This window comes from Nycticebus coucang, chromosome 24 (assembly GCF_027406575.1).
Source record: "Nycticebus coucang isolate mNycCou1 chromosome 24, mNycCou1.pri, whole genome shotgun sequence".
Taxonomy (NCBI): domain Eukaryota; kingdom Metazoa; phylum Chordata; class Mammalia; order Primates; family Lorisidae; genus Nycticebus; species Nycticebus coucang.
Window position 1 is genome coordinate 29,967,082 of NC_069803.1, and position 14,048 is coordinate 29,981,129.

General features: G+C 41.4%; 1 protein-coding gene across 1 annotated transcript in view; it reads right to left on the bottom strand.

The window, feature by feature from the left end:
• Positions 1-14,048, bottom strand: part of HOOK3 (hook microtubule tethering protein 3) — a 96,924-nt gene that overhangs the window by 36,224 nt on the left and 46,652 nt on the right. Inside the window, exons 7-10 of the mRNA XM_053578789.1 lie at positions 8,921-8,983; positions 6,091-6,174; positions 3,215-3,378; positions 642-782 (exon numbers count right to left, since the gene is read on the bottom strand). Coding sequence (XP_053434764.1) covers positions 642-782; positions 3,215-3,378; positions 6,091-6,174; positions 8,921-8,983 — 452 coding nt within the window. The remainder of the gene's footprint in view (positions 1-641; positions 783-3,214; positions 3,379-6,090; positions 6,175-8,920; positions 8,984-14,048) is intronic.

Consider the following 14,048-nt stretch of genomic DNA (forward strand, 5'->3'; position numbering starts at 1 on the left):
CCTGTAGGTGTGACGGCCCCTGAGATGAGGCCTTGTGGGTGTGACGGCCCCTGAGATGAGGCCTTATGGGTATGATGGAGCCTGAGATGAGGCCCTGTGAGTGTGACAGCCCAGCCCCTGAGATGAGGCCCTGTGGGTGTGACGGCCCCTGAGATGAGGCCTTATGGGTGTGATGGAGCCTGAGATGAGGCCCTGTGAGTGTGACAGGCCCTGTGAGTGTGACGGCCCCTGAGATGAGGCCTTATGGGTGTGATGGAGCCTGAGGAAGGGGAGACCCATGACTGGTCTGACACTGATACCCAGGAGTGGGAAGGAGAAAACCTCCACAGCTGGGCAAGGGTGAGGAGACGGTCAGATCACTATTTAACGGACATTTACACACAGTCAGACAATGTTCCAAGTGTTTACAAATATAAACTCAGTTCTGCATATGAACCTGAGGTAGGCATGTATATTATGTCCATTTTACCCATGAGAAAATGGTTACAAAGAGGTCAAATAGATGCTAGCCCCGGGATGGGAGCCCACATGGCCTGGCTTTTAAACTTGCTGGTGTGCTCAAAGACCTAAGAGTTTGTAACATGTGAGCCAGAACGATTCTGGGTGGTGACAATGAAGGTGGACTGAGGCCTTGTACCTACCTGAGCACATCTATCTCATCTTTCAGAGACTGAGCGTCATCTGCCAAAGTGCTCAGTTCATCATTCTGTTGCCGAAGTTCAGAGATTTCCTTTTCTAACTCTTCACAGCGTATTCGATAATCATCTTTGGCAGCTTCTAGTCTGTAATAAGATAACCAAGACAGAACTATTCACTGTTGCAAAATTCTCCTTAGAACAGTAAAATAAAAATATAAAACACGAGAATTAACTCTGCTTGACTAAGCTGCAGTCCTAAGTCTTAAATGTCATTAAAATGGGTTCCACCATTCCAAGGTTTGGGAAAGGTGGTGGCTGACTATCATTCCACTATTGGAAAGCTACATCTCAAGTAACCCTTTTCCAAAACTCCGCAGATATAATTTCTTTGACGTTTTATTATGAAATTAACACAATATTCCTTGTTGAAAATTTGCAAAATATAGAAAAACAAAGAAAATAAAAATCAACTATTAATCCAGAAAGATACTTACTGCTAATATTTTTGGAGTATAACCTCTAGTCTAATTTCTGTTCACATTCCACCCCTCTAAAATACACTTAGTACTATTCCTACTTGGAAACATGTTTTCACTTTGTTCCCCAGGCATAAGGGCAGTGGTGTCATCATACGTAACAGCAACCTCAAACTCCTAGGTTCAGGGGATGCTCCTGTTCAGCATCCTGAATAGCTGAGACTATAGGCATGCCCTACAATGCCCAGTTAATTTTTTTATTTTTTTGTAGAGATGGGGTCTTGCTATGTTACTCAGGCTGGTCTTGAACTCATGACCTCAAGCAACCCTTCTACTGCAGCCTCCCATATTTCATACTTAACATACTTCCTTACTTTGACTTACAAGGTTCTTTGTCTCTCATGTTACAAATATTTTATCCAGTTGATTATCTACTTTTAATTTATACCAGGGGTGCCAAAAATGTACACATATTTTAAGAGATCTTGTTAGAAATAAAATCGATCATTTCTAGAAAGTATATGAATTACTGGGAAAATGAATGTGGGTAGCATGTCTAGGTACATCTGATCAGTAACGGTACCTTCAATTCAACTTTGAAAAGTAAGCCATAGATAACTTTTTTTTTTTTTTTTTTTTGCAGTTTTTGGCCAGGGCTGGGCTTGAACCTGACACCTCTGGCATATGGGGCTGGTGCCCTACTCCTTTGAGCCACAGGCGCCACCCAAAGCAAGTATGTGTGTGTGTATATATATATATTTTTTTGTTTATTTGTTTGTTTTTTTTGCAGTTTTTGGCCAGGGCAATAACATCTTTTAAAATGTGTATACATTTTTTTTGGTACCCTCTGTACTTACCTAAATGCTTAATGTACAGTTCTCAATTTTATGTAACAATCAATCTTATACTTCATGCTTAGCAAATTTTTCCTTTTAATTCTACACTTTTTGTTAGTATTTTCTTTTTTTCTTGAGACAGAGTCTCACTTTGTCATCCTTGGTAGAGTGCCCTGGTGTCACAGCTCACAGCAACCTCAAATTCTCGGGCTCAAGCAATTCTCTTGCCTCAGCCTCCCAAGTAGCTGGGACTACAGGCGCCCGCCACAACACCCGGCTATTAACCACTGTTTCTTTAAATGATGCCTGTCCTGTTACGTCATCTCGTCCCTTTAAGTCTATTTCTATATACATATATGTACATGTTCAGTCTATAAATCTATAAATACACCTGGCTTTTATACTGTGTGCCTGGAAAGGGCATCAGCCCCTTTAAACTTCCTGCAACTTTTCATAGTGTCAGACCCTTAAAGAAGATCCATTTACTTTGAAATTCTAGTCTGCAATCTGTTTAGGTAACCTTTTCTCTTTAAAAAAACTTTAAAAAGTAATTATAGATCTTGGGTAAAAGTAATGTTTCTGATAAGAGCTCCAACTCCTACTCAAGCTTGTGAGCTGGGTTCTTCCTCTAATTCCTCCCCATTCTGCCTCTGCTCCCCGTGGAGCTCCAGGGCAGGGAGTGCACCGGGCAGGTGTGCGCCGGGCTGGTTTCCTCCTCTGCTCACAGTTATTCTGCAGTTGGGGTGTTCTGTCATCAAGTAATACAAAGGCAGTAGCTCTGAAAGAATTTTTTTTCCTAGAGGTGAAGTTATTTAATATTGTATGAGAAGATTCTGAGGAGCTGTTTATCACACAGCCTCTGCATCTCCAGTTGCCCAGATGTTTTAATGTTCTAATCTTAACTTTAGGCAGTTATCACATTTTTAAAATCCAGTTTTGTTTTTTTTTGTTTTTTGTTTTTTGTTTTTTTGTGTGTGTGTGTGTTAAGACAGAGTCTTACTATGTCACCCTGGCATCCCATCTTACAGCAACCTCAAACACTTGGGCTTAAGCAATTCTCTTCCCTCAGCCTCCCAAGTAGCTGGGACTATAGTCGCCTCCCATAACGCCTGACTATTTTAAAATCCAGTTTTAGGGTGGCACCTGTGGCTCAAAGGAGTAAGGTGCCAGCCCCATATACCAGCAGTGGCAGGTTCAAACCCGGCCCTGGCCAAAAACTGCAAAAAAAACAAAAAAAATCCAGTTTTAACGAATGGTCTTTTACCTGAATGTTTCTTCTTGGAGCTGTTCTAATTGAGTCTGGAGCTGCAAATGCCTTCTTCCTGCTGGACTGTTAGGGTCTTCTATAGAATCAGACTGATTGAGTCTTTCCATTAATATCTGATTATCTGCCAACAAGCTGCTTTTCTCCTCCTGCAATGCTGCCACCTGTTGGGATACATTGGTATCAGCTCAATCACTTGTGAATTACCATTATGGATCAAAGCCTATTTTTAAAGAAGTACAATTAATCTCTCCTTAAAAACATTTACATTATTTTGGACTATTGCACACACAGAGCAATATGTAGGAGTAAGAAAGAATTCATTCTTTATTTCACTTTTGAAAAAACATTTCATCAAGGAAGATAAGCACATACAAAGTTAATCATCATTAGTCATCAACAACATGCAAATTAAAATCCCAATGTTATACAATTATACTCCCAATGTAATGGATAAAATTAAAAAGACTGACTATACCAAATGCTGGCAAAGAAACTTTTGGTGAGAATATAAGACATTTCAAACACTTTGAAAAACAGCTTAGCAGTTGCTTAAAAAATTAAACACACATAACTACTATATGATTGGCCCAGCCATTCTACTTCTAGGTAGAACAGTAGCAGGAGCACCTGGATGATCGTTTCAGACTGGCCGGCCACAGAAGCTCTCCCTGGGACCCACTTAGTGCCTGGCACATCTTCATGCCCAATAAATATTTTATGACAAACAAATCAAGTGACCTTGAGCTGAAGCTGATGTTACATGGCTGCTGCCTCTCGGTTCCTGATACCCTGCTTGCTAAGATGGAAATATTGTGGGCCCTCCCTTCCCTTGTTGCTCCCAGTCTGCCCATCAGCCTCTAGCATCTGTTCCTTTACTTTTACAATAACGTTTATCTATAGGACAATTCTAAATGTTGAAAACCAATAAAGTTGACATTAAAGGTCACATCATCATGACTGCGTTATGACTGCTTTCTGCACAGCAACAGGTGTGTAGGCTCCCTGTCTCTTCCCTGAAACACCAACATTTAGTCGGCAAGCTGTCCAGAGCGCTTGTGTAAAGGACCACACAGTAGATATTTAGGCTTTCAGAGGTCTGTGTAGTTGAAAGCAGCCACGGACAACGCGTAAATGAATCAGTATGACTGTGCTACAATAAAACTTCGTAAGAGAAGATGGTAAGCTATGCAGTTCACAATCCCAGAGTACAACTTTAATTTTATATTATCAGAGATAGTATTTATGCCCCATTTGTAAAAATAATGAACTTTTATTTACCAATATTATAATTCAGCATTTGTATACAGTTTAATGCCAAATGTGAAGAGCAATTAACAGCACTTATATTATGACTATGTGAATGCTACTTCCCAAGAAGTGTGCTATGATTGCACTTTCTTCCAGACATGTCCAATGTCCAATGACCAACTCCTAGGCTCTTCTGAGTAAAAGGCTTCTTCCAGGACAAGTTTTGTGAACTCCTACATACGTATGTGTAATCTGGCTTTAAGAGGCATCCAGACACCACCTGCTCCTCTCACCCCTGTTCAATTGAAGTAAATTCCAGACAAATAATCTTATCTTTTTATTTGTGAGATTTTTCTCAACTTTATCTTTAATTATTCTACTGACTTTAAAAACAAATTGTTTTTTTTTTTAATTTACATTAGAGACAAAGTCTTGCCACATCACCCAGGCTGGACTGCAGTGGCTATTCACAGGTGTGATCCCAGTTCACCGCAGCCTGGAACTCCTGGGCTCGAACAATCTTCCTCCTCCAGCCTCCCAAGTACCTGGGACTACAGGCACAAGCTACCATATCTGGCACAATTCTATTCTTTTTTTTTAGAGACAGAGTCTCACTTTGTCACCCTGGGTAGAGTGCTGTGGTGTCACAGCTCACAGCAACCTCCAGCTCTTGGGGGGCTTAGGCAATTCTCTTGCCTAAGCCCCCCAAGTAGCTGGGACCACGGGCACCCGCCACCTGGCTATTTGGCCAGGGCCGGGTTTGAACCCGCCACCCTCGGTGTATGGGGCCAGCACCCTACTCACTGAGCCACAGGCGTCACTCCACAGTTCTGTTTTAATTTACTTGTTTCATGATCTCTAATTTTTCCTTTTTAAGATACCATCTTGTCTTTATCTTATGTAATATCTTTACTGAAGTTATTAAATAGATTTTAAAAATCTTTCTTATTCCTTAAAATGTCTCTACAACCTTTAAGGCTAGTTTTCTGTTCATATTGATCCCCTCATCCTTGTAATGCAGACTTTCCTTATATTCCAGAGTGAGTCAGAGGCAAGGGCTGCCCTATACCACCTCCACCACAGGCCCACTCCAGGTTGCCAGCAGCCCTGCGGTCCCTCTAGGGCTTTGCGATAACAGCCCCGTCACCCTGGGGGTGTGCTGGGCCACTGCGTTCTCTCTCCCTTCGGCCATTCAGCACTTTTCTAGGCCCTCTGAGTTCTCCCAGGGTGTGCTGGAGCAGCTGTACGCACGCGCTGACTAAGGACCAGCACGCGGACTGTGAGCTGCTAAACCAGCCACTGGAAACTGACAAGCACCACAAACTGGGGCTTTTAAAAACCTCCTTCATCCTCCCGAGGGACAACTTCCTGTGTGCTATCCTCCTCTGTCTTCCTATCCTGTGGGTTTATACCATTTCAGTTCATTTATTATAAATTTAATAGGGTTGCAGGAAGAAAAGAAAGGACATTAACATCTTTGCTCAGTGGACTATCTTTAACCAGAAACCTATTTTCTTTTCCTCTCGTTTTCCTTCAAATAGGGTTGCTTTATACAACACATAGGACGTTTGGTGGTACTTATGGGGTACGTTTCAAGTAGCTGGTACACAGGGCAGACCTTTTACCTGCATGTCCAGTTCATGGCATCTTTGAGCAATTTCTTCCTTTGCTGACAAAGCTTCATTTAGTTCCTCTGTAGTTTTCTTCAACTGGTTAGAAACAAAGAGATACAAGAAGCATTTCAATGTAAAGTGACAATAATTAATAGTTACATATGTACAACAAAAATTAAAATATTTCCCTTTCTCTTGCAAATAGGGAGGAAGTATAAAGGAGAAAATCTATAGCCCTCCTCCAAGAATTAAAAGAACGCACTTCTGACTTTGAATTAATTTCTTTTAATCCTAAATCTTATTTTTTCTGTCCTTTGCATTTGGCTCATATCAAGCTTTTAACGTATCTTCTTCAGTACTTGGTTTTTGGTAATACTGATTCTTTAGTAGTTGAGGAATTTTACCTTAGTAAAATATGTCTGTGGTAGAGCAGTGATTTTAAACCAGTGTGCCACAAAAATTTTTAGAGATTTCCAAAGGAGTTCAAAGGATAGTAAGCATATTCTTTTTTTAACTTTTTTTTTTTTTTATCAACATAATTTAAGCATGCCACAGAAGTTTAACTGTAGGTTCAAGGGTGCTGTGAGATAAAAAGGGTTGAAAAGCTCTGTGCTTAAAAAAAGAAAAGAAAAGAAAAGCTCTGTGCTACAGAAATAGGGAAGTACACAGGTAGGGAACTTCAACACCAGTTTTTTAGCCATATTAAATAAACCTTTATGCTAACTTGTATATGGTAACATTTTATGTTTCTGTTTTTCCAATATTTATTTACTTAGAGAAAGTGTCTTGCTCTGTTCCCCAGGCTGAAGTGGCATCATCCTAACACACTGTAATCGTGAACTATTAGGCCCAAGCGATTCTTCCGTATCCTGGGTAGCGGAGACTACAGGCATGTACCACAATGCCCAGCTAATTCTATCTGTTGTAGAGATGGGGTCTCACTGTGTTGTCCAGCCTGGTCTTAAACTCGTAGCCTCAGTGATCCTTCTACCTTGGCTTCTCAAAGTGCTGGAATTACAAGCAAGAGTCACTCTACCTGGCCCTGTATAGTACCATTTTAAAAGAAAAGATTTTTATTATTCTGATTCTCAACATAAATAAAACATTCCCATTATTATATAAACTCTAAGTTAGCAAAGTATGAAGCAAGTTTTGATTAAAATAAAATTTTACTGTGTTTTCATTTCATGTCACCAAACTTTGTGTAGTTCAGATACAAAAAAAATGCATTCAAGGTAATGACTTTTTTTTTTTTTTTTTTTTTTTTGAGATAGAGTCTCACTAAGTCACCCTGGGTAGAGTGCTATGGCATTGTAGCTCACAGCAACCTCAAGTTCTTGGGCTTAAGTGATTCTCTTGCCTCAGCCTCCCAAGTAGCTGGGACTAAAGGCGCCTACCACAACACCTGGCTATTTTTTGGTTGTAGTTGGCATTGGTGTTTGGCAGGCCTGGACCAGGTTCGAACCTGCCAGCTCCAGTATATGTGGCTGGCGCCCTAGCTGCTGAGCTACAGGTGCACAGCTGAGGTAATGACTTTTAAAATCCAACACTACAAAGTAGGGGAAAGACAGATTATAGATTGGGTTAAAATTATACCATGTCCAAAGATTTTCTTGCAAAAAATTTAGAAACCATGGGGAAGAAATGAGAGAAGGTAAATACAAAGATTTTTGTTTATGCATTGAAATAAACGCCCCAGACGGCTTGAACATGGAAATGGACGGTGTACTAACAGTATTTTATTAGAGTACAATATTTAAAAGTATAAAATAACTTTCCATTAAAATCATAAAAATACATTGCAGGATTCCTATAGTTCCCTTAGGCTCAGTGCTCAGAGCCCGGTGGTTAGGGTGCCAGCCATGTGCACCAGGGCTGATGGGCTCAAACCCAGCCCGGGCAATGTTGTCATTGCTAAACAATGACAACAACAATAAAAAAAATAGCCAGGCGTTGTGGTGGGCACCTGTAGTCCCAGCTACTTGGGAGGCTGAGGCAAGAAAATCGTTTAAGCCCAAGAGTTTGAGGTTGCTGTGAGCTGTGACACAAGGGCACTCTACCCAAGACGACACAGTGAGACTCTGTCTCAAAAAAAAGAAATAAATAGTTCCCTTAGAGCATTTACTTATCTGCTAAAAGATCATTCACTACACTACTTCTTGTCATTTTCTAGGAATGCATCGATTGTCTTAAGTAAATGTTGCATATACTCACAGATACCCCTAATGGAAAAAGGAGAAATCATGACAAGGCTGGGCCTGGAGGCTTATGCCTGTTAATCCTAGCACTTTGGAAGGCTGAGGTGGGAGGATTGCTTGAGGCCAGAAGTTTGAGACCAGCCTGGGCAACATAGTAAGACCCTGTCTCAATCAACTGGCCAATCAATCAATCAATAAAATTAGGTTGGCGTGGTGGCAAAGCTTCTCAGGAGGCTGAGGTAGGAGGATTCCTTGAGCACAGGAGTTTGAGATTACAGTGCGCTATGATTGTACCATGATACTCCAGCCTGGGTTGCAGAATGAGACTCTGTCTCTAAAGGGAAAAAATAAAAATCCTGACTAGACAACAGGAATTACCGCAAATCAAAGAAACTGATCTACCTTAAATCAACCTACTTACGACAGTATTTTAATTATAAATCCATTTAATAACAAATTATAAAGTTAACTATAAACATGCAATATCCATTAATAAAACAGTTTAAGTTCTTAAATTTTAGATAAAATATAAAGAGTTATACCAATGCATTCCATAAGCAATTTCAACTGAAATATTCTTCTCATTAATATCTGGAATTTATCCTTTTCAATCTTTGCATGAATAAAAATACAAAATTACGTACCTGGCGATCAAGGTCAATGTAGGCATCATTTCCAGCAGAAATAGGAGATTCTTTACTCATTAGCTGAAAGTAAGATTTAAATGATTATAATTAGGAGGCAAAAAAGACATTCTATATATAACAAAATCAACAGCCAACTACTATAGAAATATAAAAATTGAAATGAGGGGCGGCGCCTGTGGCTCAGTCGGTAAGGCGCCAGCCCCATATACCGAGGGTGGTGGGTTCAAACCCAGCCCCGGCCAAACTGCAACCAAAAAGTAGCTGGGTGTTGTGGCGGGCGCCTGTAGTCCCAGCTACTCGGGAGGCTGAGGCAAGAGAATCGCTTAAGCCCAGGAGTTGGAGGTTGCTGTGAGCTGTGTGAGGCCACGGCACTCTACCGAGGGCCATAAAGTGAGACTCTGTCTCTACAAAAAAAAAAAAAAATTGAAATGAGAAAACAAAAGGAAAAAGAATATCCCCCTACACATTAAAGCCTTTGAATTTAGAACTTTATTAAAAACAGGGCTGCACTTGTGGCTCAAGGAGTAGGGCGCCGGGCCCACATATCAGAGGTGGTGGGTTCAAACCTGACCCCTGCCAAAAACACCAAAAAAAAAAAAAAAAACTAAAAACAATTGATCTCAGCTCAGAGCCTGTAGCACAGCGGCTAGGGCACCAGCCACATATACCACAGCTGGCGGGTTTGAACTCAGCCTGGGCCTGCCAAACAACAATGACAACTACAACCAAAAAATAGCTGGGCGCTGTGGTGGGCACCTGTAGTCCTAGCTACTTGGGAAGCTGAGGCAAGAGTATTGCTTAAGCCCAAGAGTTTGAGGTTGCTGTGAGCTGTGATACCACCGCACTCTACCCCCGGGTGACATAGTGAGACTCTGTCTCAAAAAAAAGAAAAAATTGATCTCATGGAGACAGAGAAGAATCGTGATTAGCAGAGGCTGAGAAGGGCAGCAAAGGACAGAGGAACAAAGTGGGGATGGTTAATGGGTGCAAAAATATAGTTAGATATTTAAATAGAATGAACCGTTTTTTGTTGTTTTTTTTTTTTTTTTTGAGACAGGCCCGGCCATTTTTTAGTTGTAGTCGTCACTGTTGTTTGGCGGGCCCGGGCTGGGTTCGAACCCGCCAGCTCCTGTGTATGTGCTGGTGCCTTAGCCACTTGAGCCACAGGCACTGAGCCAGAATGAACAATATTTGATAGCACAACAAAGTGACCAAAATGAACAATACATTGGGGTATACTGTAAAATAACCAGAGGAGTAGAACTGGAATGTTCTAACACAAAGAAATGATAAATGCCTGAGGTAATGAATAGCCAATTACCCTGATTTGATTAATTCACTATGTATCTGTGTATCAACATTTCACAGGTACCCTATAATTACTATGCACGCATAATAATTAAAAATAAAAACATTTTGGGTGGTGCCTGTGGCTCAAGGAGTAGGGTGCCGGCCCCACATGCCAGAGGTGGTGGGTTCAAACCCAGCCCCAGACAAAACTGCAAAAAATAAAAATAAATAAATAAAAAACATTTCAAAAATAAATAAAAATGAACTTAGGTCTGAGCTCTGTGCTCATTTTCACGGTAAGCTCAATCACAAGCACCAAATGCTCCCTTCCTTTACCACTAAGACAACCCACTGAGTTAAAAATGTGACTAGATATTTAAAAACAGTGACTTTTTCTTAAAAATAGTAACACTAAGTACCTATTTATTTCTAAAGAATAATTTAGAAATTATCTAAAAACATCGATAAAGGCTAAAATTAACTAATGTTTGTTTAATGACAGTCATGCACCACCCGCCTTGTGTCCCAGAGAGATCCAGAGAGTATGGAAGAGGTGAGGGGACAGAATTCTGACTACGACAACCGTCTTCCACTGTCTCTTCTGATGTTCAGCCTGAAGTGTGAAGATGTACTATTGGAAATCTAGTGATCCCGCCTCACCCTCTCTTCAGAACTGAAATGTTCAGCTGCACCTTCCTCTCTGTATTCCTGGTTTTCCAGGTGAGATCCCCAGACCCACAGCGTCAGTTTTGGGAACCTGTCAGAAATGCCCCTTCTTGGGCCCCACCCCAGGTCTAGTGAGTCACAACTCTGGGATATATTCCGGGTGCTCCAATGCTCTCCTGCATTAAGGTAAGGAGAAGGCTGAAAGCCCCTTAGCACAATTGGGAGGAAAAAAATCTCAGGAAAAGTGAAAAATATTGTCTTCCATTTTCATGCTTTTCTTTTGAAAATATTCATAAAATTATTTTTTAAATGCCTTTCTTCCAATTAAAAAGGGTAACACCATTTTAGAGAGGAAAAAAATCAGAAAAATATAAAGAAAAAATTATTCTAAAATGTGGTATATGTACACCATGAAGCATTACACAGCCATAAACAAGGACAGACCACTTACTACCTTTGGTGACAATCTGGATGGAACTGGAGACCAATATCCTAAGTCTCCCAAGAACAGAAAAACAAATACCACGTGCACTGGCTGTTAAACTGGAACCAACTGAGGAGCACACATGTGCACAGAGGAAGGTCAATCTTAGTGAGAATCAGGCAGGGGACGAGGGAGGACAGAGGGACAGACACCTACCTAACGGGGACAGCGAGCACTACCTGGGTGACGAGGACACCTGCAGCCGTAACTCAAGCAGTACAAAAGTGATCCACATAACCCAAACATCTGCGCCCCTTAATACTTTGAAATATGTGTAATTTTAAAATATTTAAGAATTTGCTATCTATGTCAACCATGTGTCTCGCAAGATTCATATAAGGAAAATCAGTAGATAAATACACTGCATTGTGATACTAACCATTATGATAGACTGTGCAGAGAGAATGCATCTAACTCAGAGGCGGGTGGAAGGAGGAAAGGGAAATACTTCTGTCCTGTCTTTCTCCCTGTTGTTACACTTTAGTCTTAGTCCTTGCCATACCACAGCAGCACCACTCAGTCAAAATCTAGACAGCCCACTCTGAGGGCAGACGCCTCTCCTTCACTTGTTTCTTGCCATCTGTTCTGCAGTGTCAGGAGGCAGCTGGGGCCCCTTGCCTCTGTTCCAGTCTCAGCCCACTGCTCTCAGACTCTTCTCCCCGGACTCTGCACTGAATGAACATGGTTAGATTTGCCTGGATAAAGTTTACTCTTCTCTATTTGGCTAATTTTATCACCTTATTTTGGGGATCTCCCCTTCTCTACTTCAGATTCCATGGTTTTCATTTGTTTAATCAATGACTTTCTCTATTTAACCTAGATTGCATGTCCTATTACTCTGATGACTTTTGTCAATATACTCAACTCTCTTCTTACCATATTTTTTCTTACTGCCAAAATCTAAATCCAAGATCAAACCATCTGCCTATCTCTTTTGGCCATACCTCTGACTGCTAGACACAGTCAACCCTTGGTATACATCGGGGATTTGGTTCCAGGAGCCCATGTGTACCAAAATATGTGCACACTCAAGTCCCATAGTTGGCCCTGTGGAGCCCTATATGTGAAAAGTCAGCCCTGTGTGTATGTGGGTTTTGCTTCCTGTAAATACTGTATTTTCCATGCATGTTTTGTTGGGGAAAAAATCTGTGTGTAATTGGACTCACCCAGTTCAAACCCCTATTGCTCAAGAATCAACTATACAGAGTAAAAAAAATTAAAAAACCACAAAGCTGGTGTCACTATTAATAAACAGTTTCAGTGTCAACTGGTCTTTTTTAAAGATGCACTGAGTGTGCATAGATTTTGGAATCATCTCTAACAGAATAAAGAGGCTGTTGGCTGGGGAAGCCCAGTTGTACTTTTTCTCTAAATCAGAGATTATTTCAAACCTTTCCTACCTCTCAAACCTCACCCACTCCCTAACTCTCTTCATCAGCAAATCTCGCCTTCAAATACGAACTTTGCCAATTTCTAATATTCTAATTTGTAAGATTAGCAGCAGGCATGCCTCCCCCTTCCTCCTTCATTCCTGTAACAATACAAGCCTCTGGTTTTCATCAAGTCTGCCCCCCCCAATCCTGCCCTCAGTGGGTTTCTTCCAGCTCCTCAGAGATCCTGTTGCTTTTTTTTTTTTTTCCTGAGAGTCTCACTTTGTTGCCCCAGTAGAGTGCTGTGGTGTCATGGCTCACAGCAACCTCAAACTCTTGGGTTCAAGTGATCCTCCTGCCTCAGCCTCCTGAGTGCTGGGACTATAGGTGCCCACCACAACACTCAGCTGTTTTTTATTTTATTTTTTCAGACAGAGTCTCCCTAGGTCGCCGTTGGGAGAATGCCGTGGCATCACAGCTCACAGCAACCTCAAACTCTTGGGCTTAAGCAATTCTGTTGCCTCAGCCTCCCAAGTAGCTGGGACTACAGGCACCCACCACAACGCCCGGCTACTTTTTTGTTGTAGTTGTTATTATTGTTGTTTGGCAGGCCCCGGCTATTTTTAGAGACAGGGTCTTGCTGTTCTCAGGCTGATCTTGAATTCCTGAGCTCAGGCAGTCCACCCACCTTGGCCTCCCAGAGTACTATGATGACAGGTGTGAGCCACTGAGCCTGACCAAGATTCGTTGCTTTTATCATCAACCTCCTCTCTTATATCTCAACCTTTTTCCTTTGGCTGCTTGCTATTAGCATTTATTTTTTTTTTTAAACTTCATCTTTCCTGATTGGTTTCAGATTAAAAGATTACTATTTACTTTAACATTTCTCCAGAGAAGATTTAAAAATGGCCAATTAGGCTCAGCACCTGTAGCTCAAGCGGCTAGGCGCCAGCCACACACACCAGACTTGGCAGGTTCGAATCTAGCCCAGGCCCGCCAAACAACAATGACAACTACAACCAAAACAAAATAGCTGGGCATTGTGGTGGGTGCCTGTAGTCCCAGCTACTTGGGAGGCAGAGGCAGAAGAATCGCTTGAGCCCAGGAGTTGGAGGATGCCACAGCACTCTACCCAGGGCGACAGCTTGAGGCTCTGTCTCGGAAAAAAAAAAAAAAAAAAAAAAAAATGGCCAATTAAGCACATGAAAAGATGCTCCACACCATTAATCACTAGGGAAACCCAAACCCAAACCACAATGAGATAGATCCAAAATCACACTGGATAACTATTTAAAAGGATGGATAACAGCGAGGG